General features: G+C 51.8%; 2 protein-coding genes across 7 annotated transcripts; one reads left to right on the top strand and one right to left on the bottom strand.

Annotated features, from left to right (window-relative positions):
- Positions 1-199: 199 nt before the first annotated feature.
- Slc35g6 (solute carrier family 35 member G6) lies at positions 200-4,167 on the bottom strand. Its single transcript, XM_005332798.4, has 2 exons — positions 2,822-4,167; positions 200-2,358 (listed from the first exon to the last, which is right to left on the bottom strand). The coding sequence occupies exons 1-2, from the start codon at positions 2,822-2,824 to the stop codon at positions 1,333-1,335; spliced, it is 1,029 nt and encodes a 342-aa protein (XP_005332855.1). The 5' UTR covers positions 2,825-4,167; the 3' UTR covers positions 200-1,332.
- Positions 2,023-18,641, top strand: Zbtb4 (zinc finger and BTB domain containing 4). 6 transcript variants are annotated; one of them, XM_078042805.1, is made up of 5 exons: positions 4,243-4,388; positions 8,770-11,326; positions 11,887-11,957; positions 12,399-13,483; positions 14,113-18,641. In XM_078042805.1, exons 4-5 carry the CDS (start codon positions 12,408-12,410, stop codon positions 16,055-16,057), a joined length of 3,021 nt encoding a protein of 1,006 aa, XP_077898931.1. In that variant the 5' UTR covers positions 4,243-4,388; positions 8,770-11,326; positions 11,887-11,957; positions 12,399-12,407; the 3' UTR covers positions 16,058-18,641. The 6 variants fall into 6 exon arrangements, with proteins under 6 accessions (XP_077898932.1, XP_005332854.1, XP_077898930.1 ...); XM_021731354.3 differs by lacking the exon at positions 4,243-4,388 and adding an exon at positions 4,971-7,916; XM_078042806.1 differs by lacking the exons at positions 4,243-4,388; positions 8,770-11,326 and adding an exon at positions 2,023-2,159.
- Positions 18,642-19,608: the final 967 nt, after the last annotated feature.

Below are 19,608 nucleotides of genomic sequence, written 5' to 3'. Positions count from 1 at the left end.
CTGCATCCCCGCCCCTTCCTTTCCCGCCCTCCCTTGCGCTACGGGGCCGCCTGCGCCGGCCCGCACGGGGCGCGCGCTGGAGTCGTTGATCCTCTCAGGATCTCTGGTTGGGAGACCTTTTGAAATGACAGGGGGAGGGCAATTTTCCTAATCCCACCCCCTCCCCTCTCTGCTCCCTCTTGCACTGAGGTTTGAAGGATCGAGGACAAAATTAGGCCTTTTTAATTCTACTTTGGAGTATGGTTTCATCTTCAGCAAAAGTCTCTCATTAATATCCCCCCCATCAGGAAAATGGTCTGTTCCGCGGATCGGTAATGGAGGCGGGGCCGGTCGGGTCCTCCAGAGTAGGTTCCCGGAGGAGTGCTGGGTCCGTCCTTGATCATGAATATGCAATTTCTCGTTGAATATGCATGAACAGATCAAGATGGCGAGTTCAATCGTTTGTCCGGAAGTAGGCAGTATTTGTCGAGCGGCTTTCAGGAATGAGTGGGCATCTCCTGGTCTCTAATCGAGCGCTGAATTCAGCTTTGGTGCTGGATCCTCTGGCTGAGCCGTTCGAAGAGGCCTCAGCTCAGAGGCCTGCTCCGGAAGGAGGCTAGCAACTGTCTGGGAGAGATCACGGGACCGCAACAATCCGGGAAAAGCAGATTAGCCATGGGGCGGAACACGAAAATCCTAGGGGATTTGGCGGGGGGTTGGGTAGGGGGGAGTGTCAAGGAATCTGAACATTAGGAAATCCTCCACTTTATAGAATATTTCAGAAATAAGATTGGGGGGGCGGGGATCCCAAGGGATTCTCCAATAAGAGAGGTGTAGGACTTCTACCCTCCCTCCAAAGCAGAGATGACACCGACTGCATAGCCACATTCAGAATGATCCTTGTTTGATGTCAGTGTCACGTCACCACCCTGGGAGGGGGGCACAACCACGAGGAAAGGAAACCATCGCCTAAGGAAAAAGGCACACTCCCCTCCCCCAGTGCAGCTGCTGGCTCTGTCTGTTAGCCTGAATGCCCGCTGCTGGCACACTTCTGCCCCAATGCTCTTCTCTGCTGCAGTGGGGAATCCTCCTGGTGGCCCACAGCCAGCCTGCATCAGCCCCTTGGATCTGAGACCTTACTCCTTATAGTTGTGCCCTGATTCACAGGACCTAGCCTTGACTCCATATCCCTTGATCCCCAGGCTTGTTCCAGATCTTCCGAATATCCCTCTCCACCTTTGACTGAGGGGTGTCCCTCTCCCACACCAGTTGTTCTCCAATCACTTGTACGCCCATGTTTGTATTCCAGTCTCTCCTCCTATTTACCCCTGTCCCCCCCCAACCCCCAGGCTCTCAAGTTTGATGGCATTCCTCCACCTGCCCTTCCCTCTCACAGCTGAGGTTCTGGGCAGTGATGATGGCAATGCTGCCCAACACGACCCCTGCCCCCATGATGTCAGAAGGTGCCACAGTTTCATAGAGGACATAATACTGCAACATCAGGGCCACTACCACCTCAGAGTGCAGGACAGCGCACACCAGGGCAGGGTGGGCCTTGGTGACTGCATAGCTCACACACACAAAGGAGACCAAAGCAAGGATCCCCACTGCTCCCACACAGCTCCAACTCAGAGGGTCATTGGGTAGCACAGGGGTCTGTAGCAGAAAGAGGCCTGGCACAGAGCCCAAAAGCCCCACCAATCCAAATAGGAAGGCCACTGTTGGTAGGCAGGAGGGGAAGTGCAGGGAGCGGTAGACCAGAAGCCCCAGTGATAGAGCCAGACCTCCTAGGAAAGCCAGCACATAGCCTAGGGCAGTGTAGAGGCCTGTGGTCCCCTCCTGCAGTGTCCCTAGTCCAGGTCCCACAATGATGATTAATCCCAGGGTGCTACCCAACAGGCCACACCAGTCGTAGCCACTGAGACCCTGACTCTCAAGGCAGAGGGCGAGGAGAGCGGAGCACACGGTAGAAGAACCTTTACGAACAGTGGCAGCATTGCCAGCAGGCACCACTTGAACCGCACTGTAGGCACATCCGATGCTGAGGACGTTGAGCAGAGCATGGAGGAAGGCCCGGCCCCGGACATCAGGAGGTCCCAGCAGTGGGTCACCACGCAGCTTAAGTAGCAGGGCAATGGGGAGGTGGAAGAGGCATCGACCGATGAGCAGCTCCAGCGAAGGCAAGTGGGAAGCCTGGTAAGCCATGCGGGAGAAGGGGCCTACGAAGCCAGCAGGCAGACCCCCACCCAGCAAGGCAACAAGCAGGCCCTTGGTTGCATCCGAGGGCCAGCAGCGCTGGTTCGAGGGGAGGTTGGGCGGAGTGGAGGCCGGCGATGGCTGGGTGAAGTCCGGCAGGTTGAAGTAGGGGTGACTGCCAGCCTGTTAGGGAGAAAAGAGCTCGAGCATGAGGGCAATCACAGCCCAAGGTGAATGCCAGGCTGGGGTCTGGGACCCTACAGAACTCAAAGGACATAAAAGATCCTGAAAAATAGATGTAGTGGTACAATGTGGGCCTTTAGCGTCTAAAGCAGGAAGTCAGGAGTGAGTGGTGCAGGAGTATGAGTATCCTGTTTTTCTGGGTAGTTCAGTCTTGAAAGGAGAAAAAGAAGGACCCAGGGATGCTCTGTTGATTTGAGAAAGCGGAGGTAGCTTCTGATGCTGTGTAGATGCTGTGTATCTGTGTGATGTCACAAGCTCCAGGGACATGTGGGTACATCATTATGAGTTCATTTTTATGTGTCTCTAGGACCACTGGTAAGTTTTAGGGAAGAAGAAGGGAAGTTACCAGGAGCAGAATGTTGTATTCTCTATGCCCCTTATGCCCTCTGGCCCTTATACTCACCATCTTTCCTTGGACTTCCTCCTCTCCTCCTGGCTCAGGGGGCCTGAGCCCCTCAGAGCTCCAGCCATTGTGACCTGGTTGGAGTGGGGGTGGAGTTCTTCTCTGGAACCTTCCTGGAGTGGGGTGGGGCTATCTTCTCATGAATTCCAATTCTGCTTGTTTCATCTTTGTTTCCATGACTCCAAAGTGTGTCTGATTCCCCCTCTCTCTCTCTCTCTCTCTTTTTTGTGTGTGTGGTACTAGGGATTGAACTCCGGGACTCTCTACCACTGAGCTACATCCCCAGCCCTTTTTATTTTTTATTTTGAGAAAACGTCTTCCTAAATTGCCAAGGCTGTCCTTGAACTTCCAATCCTCCTGCCTCAATCTCCCAGGTCCCTCAGATTACAGGCATGAGCCCCTGCACCCAGCTTTTCTCTATTGTTGTTGTTCTGAAGATTTAACCCAGGGCACTCTACCACTAAGCTACACCCCCAGATTTTTATTCTTTCTTAAAAATTTGAGCCAGGGTCTCACTAAATTACCTAGGTTAGCTTCAAACTTGTAATTCTTCTGCCCCAGCCTCCCAAGATGTTGTTATTACAGGCATGTAATTTCTCCTTGAATGGCTCTGTGATACTTCTTTGGCTTTAGATTCATTTGTTTGTCTTGCTTTGTTTCACAAAGATTTTAAGGAGAGGAGCTCTGAGGTCTGACTCCTCTCTCCTGAGTTCTTTCCAGAACCAGGGAGGAGTCTCTGGGATTGTCCCTCTGGAGTTTCAGGAATGTGTTTCTTCTGTGTGTGCTTTTTCTACCTGGTGTTTTGATGGTGCTGTCCAAGGAGGCCCACACCAGGGCCTCTGCATTCATGCACAAAGTATATCGATGTGGGTATTTCCACTAGTGGAGACAAAGTACAAAGCTGTGCATTCATCTGCACTGGTGGTCACTGATGTGTGCTTGTTTTGTGTGGCTTGGGGTTTTCCTTGTCACGGGCCTGGTGGCGTACCTTGAGCATTTCTGGTGTGTCTAAGGCATGTGGGTCTGCCATGTTGTGTATATATGGCCCAGAGAGTGTGTGTACACTATTAGGCGATTAGATTGCATCCCTTAGTGAAGGGCGTGATGGGGAAAAGGCAGAGTGGGGGTGTCCCTTCCCAGGGAGTGGGTGGCTGTGTGTCCCTGCAGGGACACTGCAGCCCGGCCCGCGCCCGGCTGAATGTTCATCCTCCCGGTGGCCCGGCGCCGCGCGTTTCCCTGCGCGCGATCCGCCGGGCGAAGACCGTCGTACATTGGAGCCTTGTGTCGGTGTCTGCTGCGCTGCGCCGGCCTCCTCTCGGCGGCGGCGGCGCTGGGGGGGGGACTGTTTCCGGGGGTGGGGGTGGGGGTAGGACCGGGGCGGGGGGGAGCCGATGATGTCAGCGGCGGCGGCGGCGGCGGCGGCGGGGCCGGGCCGGGGCCGGGCGCTGGGGGGGGCCAGGGCCGGAGCCGGAGCCGGAGCCGGAGCTGGAGGCGGGCGAAACCGGAGCGGCCGGGGGCGGCCACGGTGATGAGCCGGGCCTGGCGGACGCGGCGCCATCGCAGTCAGGTGGGCCCCGAGGCGAACCGGGCAGGGCCAGGGCGGACCGGAGCCAACTGCCGGGCCCCCTCCCCGCTGCCCGGCGCCGTGGGGGCCCTAGCCGCGCCCCGAGCCGCTACCGCTCCCCTTTGGAGTTGACCTGGGGGCTCAGGGGTCGGGGACTGAGCCTGGCCCCGCCCCCGGGCGCGCACGGCGCTGGGGGGCGACTAAGGGGGCCCTGGTATGGCGTCCGAGGGAGCGGTGGACTGGGGACGCGATTGCCCCGGGCTGTGGAAGGGGCCGTACTCACTCCCCCTTTGAAGGGTTAATTCTGCAGCCTAAAGTCCCCCTCCCCGCGGGGGGCAGGTTGGGGGTGGGGTGGGGCGGGTGTGAGCCCAGGCAAGCGCTGCAAGCTGCTGGGAGGGTGATGGCGTAGGAGCCAGGCAGAGAGGGGGAGGGGTGGGCCTCTGAGCGCCCCAGAGTTGGGGTGTGCGGGGTGCGCGGGGTGCGCAGTGTGAGCAGGAGCACTGGATCTGCCGCGCCGTCGGGGCAGGGTTGTGGCTGTGAGTCTTGGAGATTGTGTCTCCTTCAGTGTTGTGGGGCAAGGTAAACCGCTCAGGGGCACCACCGTTTGCTCCTCTGGCAGTCAGGGGCCCAGGTTGGGCCCTGCCTGGGCCATAGAGATAGAAGGCCTGGAGGGGTGTCCAGTACTGTGGGGCAGAATTACTTACAAGATGTGGCCCTATGGCTTTGGGTGACAGATGGGCATTCTAAGCAGGGTACAATACGCTGAGTGCGGAGTTTGTTCGTTGTGAGGTTGTATGTATATTTTCCATTAGCCTGTGTTTTCTTGCACGTATGTCTTGTGCTGCACATATGAACTGTTTATGTTTGCTTGTTCTCTGCATAGCTGGCATGGTGTACTTCTTATGGAAGGCTCCTGAATGCAGGGTGTATGTGCCCATTTGGAAGGGGCAGTTGTGTACCTTTGAGTTAAGGTATCACATCTGGGTGTTGTTTCTGTGGTCCTGCCAAGGTGTGGTCCACTTGTGGTGAGGACAGACTGATGGATGGGTTTGTGTGTTTGTACGGAGTGAGTTGCATGGGGGCCACACATCTAGAACTCAGATCCCATGTATCACAAGGGAATTGATTAAACCCCAGGGTGTGTCTCTGGTTCCTGTGGGTCAGCTGGCATTGGTATGAAAGGTTCTGGGTGGGATGTGCAAGTTGTGTTTATGGCATCATGGGCAGCCAAGCAAAAGGAAGGTTGTGTGTTTGCAACATTCTCTGCGGGATTCTTTTGTGACGTTGTTTGTGGGAGCCTGTCCGAGCTGAGCTGTTGGGCTGGGAGGCAAGCTGGTCAGAAAACACTTGTGGGGAGGGAGGTGGCGTGACAAGGGCAATATGGGCCTCAAACCCAAGAGACCAGCCACAAGCTGTGTGTGAGTGCCTACCTTCTATATGCTTAAGTGGGGGTGTGGGGCTGCAGAGGAGCTGTTATGGGAAGACAGGGAGATAAATATGGGGCAGACCAAGGGCAGCAGGCAGGAGGCATGGGTGTTGTCAAGGTGGCACATCTCTTGTAGGGTCTGTGTGCTTGCCGCTCACCCAGCCTGTCAGGGTCACTGAGAGGAGAGTCCTGGCGCCTGCAAGGGAAGTGAGCTTAGACAGTGTGGCTCCTTGGCCATGTTTATGTAAAGACCGGGTGTGACTTTTGTCACTAAAATGGAAAAAAGAAACATGAAGTTTTCAGTCTCCTCCTCCTACTTTGCCCTCTCCCTCTCTCTGCCCCCCTTGCGGGTATCTGTGACGCACACTGGGCCCCACTCTTGTGACTGGAGGAAGGTAGAAGGGCCTTGAACGGAATTTGCTCACTAGGCAGATTCCTTAGAACAGGTTTTCCTCACCTTTGGGGCCTGGGCCTTCTGTAGGGGCATGTGTATGCACATGGATGCATGCTCTAGTTGTGCATGACACTGTGTACTTCTCTTGGCCTGCGGGAGGGCATATATACGGAAGGAGAGCATTGTGGCTGGATCCTTCAGTCTGGGGATGGGGAGGGGGCTGGCTGCTGTGTGAAGCCTGCGGGACAGGTGCAAAACAGAAGCCCTGCACTGGAACTAAAGAGTTCTGTGGCTCTGTGACTTACTGGCACTTTGCCTAAGTGAGCCTCAGTTCCACATCTGTAAAACCGCCCTAATTTTATGTTCTACCTACCACTGACCTGGGAAACAGACCTGGACTGTTAGCTTCAGTTTGGGGGCTGTGCCTGTGCCAGGTCCTGTTGGCCCTCTGTCAGCACTGAGAATCCCCTTCCGGTTTCACTAATAGCAATGGCTGTAAACACTTGGTCAACACTAACTGAGTATTGGACACCATTCTTGGTGCCTTTTCTTACTGTTACTCATTTAGTCCTCACAGTAGGTACTCTGATTACCTCCCTTTTTCAGGTAAGGCAATTGAGGCCCAGAGAAGTTAGTAATTTGTCCAAAGTCACTTAGCTAATAAAAGTTAAAACTATATTTGAACCCAAGCAGTCAAGTTCCAGATCCTGTGTTCTTAATTGCTGTGCTCTGATGCCTTCCTGGAGTATTCAGTGGACCTCTCTGCACGCACACACACATGCACACACACATACACTTCTCCTCAGTTTCAGCATCTCACCAGGAAAGCAGTATGCTTAGGTAGCAGCAGTATGCTTAGGTAGCACTCTCAGGAATCCCAGCCCAGTGCTTGAGACCCTAAAGATCTGCTACTATATAACATGGGTGCTGGCCAGAGGGGCACAAAATGTTAGTAAGTCAGAGGAAAGAAAGGTTGTCCTTGTCCTGTGGGTCATAGAGGGCCAAAAAAAAGATAGTACATTTGATCTTAACATTTTGGAGGAATGTTGAGAAGAAATTACTGAGAGGGCATTGCTGGCAGGAGACTCAGCAGAGGCAAAGGCACAGAGGTGGAACATGTAGAGGTTGGAGAGCATACTGGGTGTTTAAAGAGAGAATAACACAGGCAAGATTAAGGGGAGCTTGGAGCTAGACCAGAGCCCTTGAGTACTTGGTGGAGGAGTTTGAACTTTATTCTTAAGTCAGTGGGGACTATAGACAGTTTTTGAACCTAGCTGTGTTAGTACCTGAACTGCCAGTAGGAACACTGCCTCCATGGGAAGGAAGCTGGATGGGAAAGGTGAGCCTAAAGAGGGAAAGCTGGGAGGCCTTGGCCTTGGACCATGTAAGTGTTAACAAGGACCTGTTTGGGGGCCAAAGGCGGGTTGAGAGAAAACTTGCAAAGCCATTCCCAAGCTCAGCCGCAGTTTCAGCCAGACTTGGTGACTGCTGGATTTGGGAGCGAGGGAAAGGGTGGAGTCAGACATGACACATTTAGCACTTAGCACGTGAGACCTTGTGTGGTGATTTATGTAACCAGCTGGCCTGCCGTAGGCCCCTTCAGGACAGGATCCAGCAGAATGACAGATGCAAAGATTTAACATCTGGGGTCTGCCCAGCCTGAATTCAAATCTTGACTCTGCTATTTTCAAGCTGTGTGACCTTGATCAAGGTATATCCCTCTCTGGTTTCTCTTCTATAAAACTGGGATAATATAAAGAGAATATAAATACCTATTTTGGGTGACTATTTCAAGGATATGATTAAAGGAGGCAATGCATGTAAAGCCCCTGGAAGCTTATCAGGAAAATTGTGCATGTATTAGTAGTGGTCAAGTTATAATCATCATTCCCAGCTCCTACCTGACTCAGTTTGGCACTGAGGGTGGCTTCTTCCTGAGGATAGACAGACTTGAAGCAGACTTTGAGGGCAAGTTCATTTATCAGAATTGTATGTGTGTGTGTGTATTACTGGGGATTGAACTCAGGGCCCCATACATGGTAGACAAACACTCTACCACTGAATGGCACACCCAGCTCTTAAAATTTTTTTAACCCCTTACATTGTGTGCTAGACACTGTGCTTAGGCCTGGAGATATTACAGTGAACAAAGCAGACAAAAATTCCTACTGTTGCCAGCCTTGAAGTCAATATTCTAGAGATAAATGAGCAATGTGTTTTACTAAGTTCCAAGAAGAAAAATAAAGGAGTTTAGGAAGATATGAAGTTTGGGGGGTGGGGGTAGGCCAGGGAAGGCCCCTGGGTAAGGGGACTTTTTGAATCAAAACTGAAGTATGAGGTTATCTGGAGAAAAGAACATTCCATGCAGAGGGAACAAGAGGTGGAGCATATCTGGTGGCCATGCCCAGATCCCTGTCACAGTGGCACCTCTGGGGTCACACAAGCAGTCAAAAGTAGAGAAATGGTAAGAATAAGAAACTTAAAATCCGAGATTCACCATCTTACCTTGAAGCCCAATTTCTGCCTCTTTTTTTTTTTCACCATTTCCCCCCACCAACTTCCAGGGCTGAGTTTCAAGACAAGGCACAGACAACTTTGGTATCCACAGGAAATTGATTCCAGGGCTCATCACAGATATGACATCCTTGGATGCTCAAGTCCCTTCATAAAATGGCATAATATTTGTATCTAACCTATGTATATTTTAAATTATCTCTACATATAGTATATAACACCATGTAAATGCTATGTAAGTAGTCACTATACTGTACTTAGGGAACAATGATAAGAAAAATAAAGTCTGTACACATATAGTTTTTTTTTTCCTTAATATTTTCAATCCTCTTTTGGTTGAATCTGCCACTTACTAATTCATTTAATCTTTTCAACAACCCCACAAGTGGGAGCTATTAATCATCTTTGCCTTATAGTTAAGGAAACTTAGATATAGAGAGTTTAATGACTTATGCATGATCACATAGGTAGTGTCTTCTCCACCCCCGCTCCCCGACCCATAAACCCTTGCAGGACAGTGGCCAGCAATGAGGCAGTTGAACTCAGGAAAGCTGAATCCAAACCCCAGCTTGGATTCAACTTTCCTGAGTTAGCCTGTTAGCAACAAGACCAGGAGCAGGGGGGCTGAGGCTAGAAAATATTCTTAGCATGCACAAGGCCCTGGTTCAATCCCTAGCACTGCCAAAAACCAGGGGCAAATCACTGCATCACTATATTTCCTGGACCTGAAATGATTTTAGAGTGTTGAAATTCTCTACACTGTGGTCATTTTGGATATTGATATGATGCAGATAAAATCTTTGGCACTATATTTTGCACATAAATATTTATAAATGGCAGCTACAAAGACCATAATGACTGCAATTCTAGATGATCTCTAAGGGCCAGTCCAGCTTTGAGCCTCTATGGTTTTAAGAAGCCCTAACAGGCCTTGTCCAAGTGTCAAGGCAATCAGCATACAGCTGCTTGTCTGCAGGCACCAAGCCTCCCATGGATGGTTGTGCAGGTGAGCAGGGCTGGCCATGGGTGAATGGGGATTGGAATTAAACTCTTGACTTCTGCTCACCTAGAAGAAGGGGACACAAACACTCCAGGTGGACTAGTGGCATCCCAGTAGGAGCTGTAAACATGCCCTTCATCATGGTGTAGAGAAGTCATCAGGAACACTGACTTTGAAGCCAAGTTTCCTGGGATCAGTTCCCAGTCCAGCTACTGGTCGTATATCTACTTGGGCAAATTACACAGTACATCTGAGCCTCTGTCGCCTTAAAATGAATAAGCTGTCTGCCACCTTTCTGGGTAGCAATGAGAAGCAAATGAAATAATGCAATAAAGTGCTGACTCTTGGGGTCCCAGTGGGCTGGGGGCTATCATGGAAGTTGGAAGTCTAATCACAGCCCATGGATTCCCTAGGATTCCCAACCTATTCACAGCATGAACAGAGTTCCTGGTCTGTGCCTGGCAGTCAGGATTGTCAAAATTTTTGAATAGGGGCTAGGGTTATAACTCAGTGGTAGAGCGCTGCCTAGCATGTGTGAGGCTATTCCAAAAGGAATAGCAGGCAACCCAAATGCACTGCATAAAAATAAAGAAATAAAGGTTAAAAATAAAAAAAAACCCAACTTTTGAATATCACCTCTGTTTACCCACCTTCCTTCTTGTTCAGGAGAGGAATCAGAGCTGGCTTTTGCAGGAAAATTTAAGATACTGTGGGGAGAAGGCCTTTAAGTCCAGATGGCATGGGTAGTAAATGGGAAAAGAACATTTTGTGGGGGTTGGGGATTGCATGAGGAACTCCTGAGGCAGGCCACACATGAGTATGTGCGATGTGGACAGGGCACTCAGAAGGATGCCACCCTATCCCACTATCCAAGAGGCCAGAGTTCCCAGGCTGCCTGGAGGGCAGATAAGAGAGACCTTTCAGGTCAACAGGTCTAAATCTATGGACAGGTCCCACTTGTTATTCCCAGCTCTGTATGACTTTGGATAAGGCACTGAAACTCAGATATTCAAGTAAAAGATGAGAATTCAAGGCCCTAAACTACCCACGGGGGTGGGGAAGCAGCTGAGTTGCTATCTGAGCTAGCAACTACCAAACTTGCTTTGGGGTTCCTGCTATTCCTTTTGGTGGAGGCTTCTGGCAAAAGATGAAGTAGAGGGGTCTTATTTCCCCTGCTTTTTAAGCCCAAATCCCTAGGCCAACAGGTCTCATAAGAAGTGGGACCCAAGGCTCCCCACTCTTGGTCTGATGGCCTTTGCAGTGCCCTTTAGAGACTGGAACAAACAGGCACTTGTCAGTGGTCTTTAGAGGTCACCTGGTACCCTAGCCAGAAACCCCTTCTAAGATTTATAGGGCTGGAAGCATGTGAGGAGGCCATCTCCTAATTTGAATACCTAGTAGCTTGGTCTAATAAGAAAGCTTACATAGACTAGGCCTGGTGGTGTGGTGCAAACCTGTAATCCCAGCAACTCGGAAGACTGAGGCAGGAGGATCACAGGCTCAAGACCAGTCTCAGAGCTGGGTGTGGTGGCACACACCTGTAATCCCAGTGGATCAGGAGGCTGAGACAGGAGGATCATGAGTTTAAAGCCAGCCTCAGCAACTTGGTGAGACTCTGTCTTAAAATAATATATAAAATGGGCTGGAAATGTGGCTCAGTGGTTTAAATTACCCCTGCTTAAATCCCTGGTACCCCCCCCAAAAAAATTACACAAATATATTTTAATATGTAAATGTACCAATTGTGATAAAAGAAAACATTCAAATCTTTGATTTCCTTTGAGCCCCAAGGTTGGACCAAAGGGACTTGAAAGTGATCTGACAGGCTTTCCTGAACCTATGGGGTTGAACTATGCTGCTGTATTGTATAGAAGTGAACTGGGAATATGTGAATTATCTTGTTTCTGTACTTCCATGGGCCCAGCAGAAAAAGCCTCTCTGATAATCTTTGTGACCTTGTAGGTCTGACTGGATGAGGCTAAACAAATAACCTGACAGAGGTTCCCGGGAGGAATCAGGGTCTGCAGAGCAGTGCAGATATCCTCTCTGACCCTGACCACTGTACCAATGCCCACTCCCTACAATCCTTCATTCCAGTTCTTGTCCTGAGGACCCTTTCCTGCCTCCTGCTCTCAGTTCTCCTGACATGGTTTCTGTTTCTCCACAGAAGGAAGAGGCTGGGCAGAAGGGACTCACTGAGCCACCCCCCAGTCCGCTCCATGCTGGCTGTGCTCTCAGGTGAGAGGGTACCAAGAGGACTATATCTAGGAAAAATTAAACCTAGGGTAGCATGCCTGCAAGGGCACCCATTTTGTCCAGGCTGGAGAGTTCTGGGAAATGATTGGCAGTAGTTGTGGGAGCTTCCTTATCCTTCCAATGAGAGAGATTTCCATTGCTTACCTGCTAGTCTGTGACTTTGGAAGTCATAGACTTCTTGACCTTTAGGATGACCTATGGTATCTCTGGCCTCTCTTTTAGCCCTAGATATTAGAAATACTGGTCTTGAACATTGGTTAGACTTGGGTGGCTGAGTGTTAACTTCTGTGACCTGAAGTTACTCAATCTTCTACTAATTTTTGACCAGCCTGACCCCTTCTCAGTTCACTTCCCTGGTCTTAGAGGCCTCTGCCCTCTGCACAGCCTCTGAGACTCTCCCTGGCCTCTTTTCCCCATGTCTAGGCTGGCGCCATGCCCCCACCTGCAGAGGTGACGGACCCATCCCATGCCCCCGCCGTCTTGCGCCAGCTCAATGAGCAGCGGCTCCGTGGCCTCTTCTGTGACGTCACCCTCATAGCCGGAGACACCAAGTTCCCCGCTCACCGCAGCGTCCTGGCTGCCTCTAGTCCCTTCTTCAGAGAGGCCCTGCTAGCTTCAGCCCCACTGCCCCTCCCACCAGTTACTGGGGTCTCAGCTCCCAATCCTGCAACCACCACAGCTGCCTCTTCTTCCTCTTCCTCCTCTTCTTCCTCTTCCTCCTCTTCTTCTTCTTCCTCTTCCCCCTCTTCTCCCCCTCCAGCCTCTCCCTCTGCTTTATCTCCACCCCGGGTCCTTGAGCTTCCAGGGGTCCCAGCAGCTGCCTTCTCTGATGTCCTCAACTTCATCTATAGTGCCCGGCTTGCACTCCCTGGTGGTGGAGGGGACGGGGCAGCTGTGGCAGAGATTGGAGCTCTGGGGCGGCGTCTGGGCATCTCCCGCCTGCAGGGCCTTGGGGAGGGTGGCGATGCATGGGTACCTCCCACCCCAGCCCCCATGGCCACCTCACAGCCTGAAGAGGACAGTTTCGGGTCTGGGCCGAGGCCAGATGGAGAATGGGAGGGTGACAGGGCTGATGCTCAGGCCCCTGACTCACAGCCCCCGCTGCCACGTCGGCCCCTCCCTTGCCCACGATGTGGGAAAAGCTTCATCCATCCCAAGCGGCTACAGACCCATGAGGCCCAGTGTCGACGAGGGGCCAGCACTCGGGGGTCTGCAGGGCTGGGAGCTGGGAGCTCTGGCCCTGGTGGTCCTGCAGGAGTGGATGCCTCAGCCCTACCCCCACCAGTGGGCTTTCGAGGTGGCCCTGAGCACGTGGTGAAGGTGGTGGGTGGCCATGTGCTGTACGTGTGCGCAGCCTGCGAGCGTTCCTACGTGACCCTGTCCAGCCTGAAGCGGCATAGCAATGTGCATTCGTGGCGGAGGAAGTACCCGTGCCGCTACTGTGAGAAGGTGTTTGCCCTGGCTGAGTACCGCACCAAGCACGAGGTGTGGCATACTGGGGAGCGCAGGTGAGTGGTCTGGGTCCAGGAGTGGAGGGTTGGGAAGGAGGGCCCAGGGTCAGCACTCAGAGGCCTTGGATAAGGGAGGGAAGGTGTAGAGGGTGGGGTCTAGAAAGTCATCCTGAATCTGGTCTACTTATGCCCTGGCCTCTGTTCACCGGCACTCACTCACTGCCCACACCCACCCCCATCCTCTTCCTTAACAGCATCTTGCCTGCCTGTGTCCTGGGTTGGCACTGTGGGGAAGGCCAGGAAGTAAAGAATGAATTGCCTTTACAGAGGGGACACACAAAGGCGTGTTTACCAGTACTTATAATACTCAGAACAATGCCGGGTAGTTCCATAGCATGTCCTTGTTCTTAAGTCATTTCCTAATTCTGTTATTTGTGCTTCAGAAGGCTTTGTGAGTTAGGATGTATGGTTATTCCCAGTTCACAGATTGAACAGTTGAGGCTAGGAGTGGTACCCCTCAGGAGACTGGCAGCGTGAAGCAAAGCAGCATCAAGGGAGGGTGAAAATATGGCTGGGGGAGTTATAGGTTTGAGGGCTGCAGAGGACATGGAAACTGAGACCCTGGCTTCAGGGCCCCTGACTCAAGTGGCTCTGTTCCTGCCCTGTTCCCTGCTGTCCTGGCCCAGGTACCAGTGCATCTTCTGCTGGGAGACCTTTGTCACCTATTATAACCTGAAGACCCACCAGCGAGCCTTCCATGGCATTAGCCCGGGCCTCCTAGCCAGTGAGAAGACACCCAATGGAGGCTACAAGCCCAAGCTCAATACCCTGAAGCTGTACCGCCTGCTCCCCATGCGGGCAGCCAAGCGGCCCTACAAGACCTACAGCCAGGGAGCCCCTGAGGCCCCCCTTTCTCCAAGCCTCCACACACCGGCCCCTGTGGCAATGCCAGCTAGCCCCCCAACCGGACCCCCACCTGCCCCAGAGCCTGGCCCACCACCCTCTGTCATCACCTTTGCTCACCCAGCTCCTTCTGTCATTGTCCATGGGAGCAGCAGCAGTGGTGGTGCAGGGAGTGGGTCAGCCACCACAGGAGGGTCCCAGGCTGCCTCAGTAATCACTTACACTGCTCCCCCAAGGCCCCCTAAGAAACGAGAGTACCCACCTCCTCCCCCTGAGCCCGCAGTAACACCCACCAGCCCGGCCACCACCTTGGTCAGCCCAGCCACAGCTGCAGGGCCAGCTACAGCTGCAGAGGAGGCCAAGAGCCGGAATCCACGGGCTGGGAGGACTCTGACTTATACAGCCAAGCCAGTGGGTGGGGTTGGTGGGGGTGGGGGTCCCCCCACAGGGCCTGGCCGGGGCCCCTCTCAGCTACAGGCTCCACCTCCACTGTGTCAGATCACTGTGCGAATTGGGGAAGAGGCCATTGTCAAGCGCCGCATCTCAGAAACTGATCTTCGTCCTGGAGAGCTGAGTGGAGAGGAGATGGAGGAGAGCGAGGAGGAGGATGAAGAGGACGAGGAGGACGAGGACGAGGAGGATGATGAGGAATCAAAGGCTGGTGGGGAGGACCAGCTCTGGAGGCCCTACTATTCATACAAGCCTAAGCGCAAGGCCGGAGCTGCCAATGGTGGTGGTGGTGGAGGTAGTGGGATAACCAGAGGACGACGGCCACCACGCTGGAGGCAAAAGCTAGAACGGAGGGGCTGGGAGGAGAACCCCACAGTGGAAAGCCCAGTCGGGCGTGTCCGTGGTGAGCGGAGGCACCGCTGTGGGGACTGTGCCCAGACCTTTGCCACCCTGAGGAAGCTGCGAAAGCACCAGGAGGCCCACAGTGGGGGCTCCCACAGCTCTCGGGCTGGACGGAGGCCTTCCACCCGCTTCACTTGTCCCCACTGCTCAAAGGTGTGCAAAACGGCAGCTGCCCTGAGCCGCCATGGACAGAGGCATGCTGCTGAGCGGCCCGGAGGCACCCCCACACCTGTCATTGCCTATTCTAAGGGCAGCACTGGCACCAGGCCTGGGGATGTCAAGGAAGAGGCCCCACAGGAGATGCAAGTGTCCTCATCAAGTGGGGAGGCAGGTGGTGGGAATGCTGCTGCTGAGGAAGCTTCTGAGATGGCCTCACTCCAGGACCCTGTCATCTCAGGGGGTGAGGAGCCCCCAGTAGCAGGAGGGGGCAGCTATGCATATCCCCCTGTGCAGGAATTTCCACTGGCTCTGATAGGGAGTGGCCGGGAACCAAGTGGAGGCAGAGGAAAACCTGGGAGTGAGGGGCTAGTGGGTGTTTCCGAAGGGGACCGGATAGAGGGGATGGGGGCTGCCAAAGTCACCTTCTACCCTGAGCCCTATCCGCTTGTCTATGGCCCCCAGCTCCTTGCTGCCTACCCTTACAACTTCAGCAACTTGGCTGCTCTCCCAGTTGCTCTCAACATGGTCCTACCTGATGAAAAAGGTGGGGGAGCCCTTCCTTTCCTACCAGGGGTCTTTGGCTACGCAGTGAATCCTCAAGCAGCGCCCCCTACTCCCCCAACTCCGCCTCCCCCAACTCTTCCTCCATCAGTTCCCCCTAAGGGAGAAGGGGAAAGGGCAGGGGTTGAGAGAAACCAGAAGGGAGATGTGGGGTGAGCTCTAGGGCCAGATCCCCCTTTCACCAGATGCCACCCTCCCTGAACCCCCTACCACTACCAGCTCCCTGGCTTCCTTGCCCTAGGGGTCCCGCCACACTCTTGTGCAGGGACTTGGGGGCCCCTGGAGCTCAGGAGTCAGGCTGCTTTGTGTGAGATTGTAGTTTTCCCATCTCCTGGGAAGGGATCTTTGGTGGTTCCCCTCTCAATCTTCCTCCAGGGAATGGCCCCATGAGGGGCAGGGCCAGCTCCCATCCCTTCTCCAGCACTTGGGGCAACTGAGCAATATACTTATTTGAATTTCTACTCATGGCCCCCACCAGCTCTGAATGTCTAACCTGCTCCCCTAATTCGTAGACCTAGGGGGAAACCATCTCTCTCACTTAATGATCCCCACCTCGCTCTGAAGCTTTCTCTAAGTCCTTCCCCAGATGCTTCCTAGAACATTCCATTCTTTGTGGCCCAGGGCCTGGACCAGACCATTGTGATACCTGACTCACCTGCCTGGGAGCATGGCTTTGGATTCCGTTCTTCCCAAGGGTGGGTCTCTCTATCCCTATTTCCTTCACATTGAGATGCCATGCCTTCCTTGGCTTCCATGCCTTTGGATCTTCCATGCTCCTTCCCATACTCCTAGGCTTTGGAGGTGGCCTCGCCCAATCCAGGTCAAGGAGGTAGTGACAGGACAGCTTAACCCTCTGTTCCATGGCTGAGTACTCTTCCAACCCAGGCCAGGGAAATCTTGGCCCTACCTTGACCCTCAAATCCAGTGAGCTCCAGATTCTTCCAAGGCAAAAGAGGTGAAGCGATCACACCTCTTCATGTCTTTTCATATGGCCTCTTCTGGGCTAAATCAGATTTGGGGGTCAAGAGGAGAGAGCTCCATATGGAATGGAGAAAGGAATCTACTTTCTCCCAGTTTTTCCCCTTTCCTGATGGTTTCTCCCAGACTAGACCAAATAGCCAGAAAAACGATGGGGGTTGGATGGGTGGGTAAGCCCAAGATTTGCACATGACCTTCCATCCTTACCTTTCCCCCCATCTTCCCTAGTGTTGCTCTCACCAATCACTCCAGATGGTTTTGGGGGAACCATCCTACTTTCCTGGTGGGCTTTGGGGTATCCCCACCAACTTTCCCTACAAAAGAGCACCTTACACCCCATCTTTGACTCAGTTCCCCACACCCAAAGATCCCAGCCTAGGGATGGGGTACAGGGACCTTAAATAGTCCCTAATCCCTAATTTGCACTAGTTAACCCTGGTCAGGGGTCGCTATATTTCCTTCCAGTGGGGGAGAAGACTGAAATGTTTGTTTCTAAAGCTCTTTGAAAACAGGGCCTCCCTGCTCTGTGATTGGAAGAACATTTCTCTCTCTCCCCACCTTCCCCCTCCCCCAGAAAAAAACAGCTCACAAGGGGAGAACCAGTATGGGGAAGCAGATTTGATAAATGGGAATTAGAGGAGTGTAGTTTAAAAATGGGGAAAAGTTGCTATCAAGAAAGCAGCTTTTCTTTCAGCTACTGTTTTTTGGGGCCAAGATGGCTGCCCTCTCGGCAATTGCCTAGAGGGCAAGATCATGGCTTTTAGAGGGAGGTGAATCTGGAGAGCGCCAGGATCATCCTCCTGCCCCCTTTCCCTCCCAGCCTATAGGAAGGGGGAGGTGTTGGACAGGCTCCCTGAATGTTAACTGGGGAGGAGTCACTCCTTCTTTCCTCCTCTGTCTCTTTGCACTTTTCTTGGTCTTGGCCACAGTCTGAGTGAAGAATTTCCTACTGAATGTACCAAGTTCCAATTTTTAACGGGGAAAACATTTGAAACAGGGAAAAATGCAAAAAAAAAAAAAAAAAAAAGTCACTAAAAATTCCCACAAATCGTTTCTGGCACTTTAGAAAAACTGCAAAAAAATACATAATAAAGAATACATATATATATCTACACACAAATTATATATATCTATATATACAGCGGAACCACAAGAGAGACTGAGGAAGGCCTGGAGGCAGGGGACAGATGTGATGACAGTCCCCCTGTACCCTTCACCCACACTCCTCTGAGGCAAACAGGCACAGGAGAATGGAAGGGGTTGAGGATGGACCGGGGAATTTGAATTTCAGAATAGGTCAAAATTCCAAAACCCATGGATATTGGAAGAATTGTGATTGTAAAGGTTTTTTTCTTTTTTTGAAATGTGTAAGGAAAATAGCTTATAGAATTTGGTGGTTCTGGGCAATGAATGAGATTGTGGCAAAGTGGAGATTAAAATATATGTATTTGAGTGGGAGAATTTGAATATTGAGTTTCAGATGTTGGAAATTAGGGATTTTGCAATTTTGTCATTTGAAAATGATCGAGTGTTGTCAGTTTTTGCCCTCTTTCCCCATGTTCCCTGGGAAAAAGGTGATGATAGAATGGGAAGGCCACCGGTTCTGTGCCACAGCACGTAAGATTTAGAATTCTACAGACTCTAGCTCTATATGTAGTGAGGACCCAGATTTAGAGAAACTGACCAATATTTATCTCCGCATTTGTGTGTGTGTCCAACTCTCTAGGCCAATAAACCAACAAGACAAATGAACTGTGCTCCACAGTGGGATGCCAGGTGCAGTTATTTGTGTGGCTGGTGGGTTTGGGGGAAAGGGACATATTTTCCTTGTCCCACAGGGATCCTTACATTAGAAGTTGTAGCCCTATTCTCTCTCTTACGACAACAGCTTTCAGCAATTGAGTAGGTGTGAGGCTTGTTGACTCTAGGTGTTTCTTTGTAATTGCTGTAGGCACTAGGATCCAGCTGACTTTGGTCTGACCTCCAAGCAGAAACATTAACTCAGTCCATTTCATACAGCCTTCTGTGCATAACTGCTAGATGGAAGATCTCTGTATCCTTGAATGGCCTTGCTTCAAACCAGATTCAAACCTTTTTCCAGTCTGAAAGTAAACTGAGGCAAAAAAATATGTGATAACCATAAAAGATATGACCTCATTCCATTCTTAGCCTCTCCATTGGCTTCAACTCCTTGCCTGTCCTCTCTCCTATCTTTTCTACTGATATGGAGGGATGGGCAGGTAAAATGAGTGAAGGTGGTTAGGTGGATAGGGGCTTTAAGGAATTCTGGCACCAATACCTTGACTAGAATGAGCAGCCACTGATTAGCTCTAGCAAGTTTCCATCAACAAGAAAATATGGTCAGGCATTACCATACTTAAATCTCTTTTTTTCAAAGAAAAGCCAGAAATTCCCAGACCTGGTGGCCTATAATCTCAGAGGCTCAGGAGGACAAGATGTGAGGATTACAAGTTCAAGGCCAGCCTCAGCAACTTAGGTCCTAAGCAACTAGTGAGACCCTGTTTCAAAATAAAAAATAAAAAGGGCTGGGGATGTAGCTCAATGATAAATTGCCCTGGGTTAAATATCCACACACAAAGAAAAAAGAAAAGAGAGAAATCCACATATCTCTGTGAAATATCCAAGTTTTAAAAGTAGTGAGCTAATTTGAAACTGCACATGCCAACAACATGAACCAATAAAAACACTCCAGTTTGCAAACTCAGATA

This window comes from Ictidomys tridecemlineatus, chromosome 3 (genome assembly GCF_052094955.1).
Source record: "Ictidomys tridecemlineatus isolate mIctTri1 chromosome 3, mIctTri1.hap1, whole genome shotgun sequence".
NCBI classification, from domain to species: domain Eukaryota; kingdom Metazoa; phylum Chordata; class Mammalia; order Rodentia; family Sciuridae; genus Ictidomys; species Ictidomys tridecemlineatus.
Note: the sequence above shows the minus strand (reverse complement) of the source record. Positions and strands in the feature narration are given on the sequence as shown.

Coding starts and splice junctions, on each gene's coding strand:
- Zbtb4 (XM_078042806.1), top strand. CDS start 12,408: ATGCCCCCACCTGCAGAGGTGACGGACCCATCCCATGCCCCCGCCGTC. Junction 13,484..14,112: donor TGGCATACTGGGGAGCGCAG/GTGAGTGGTCTG, acceptor GTCCTGGCCCAG/GTACCAGTGCATCTTCTGCT.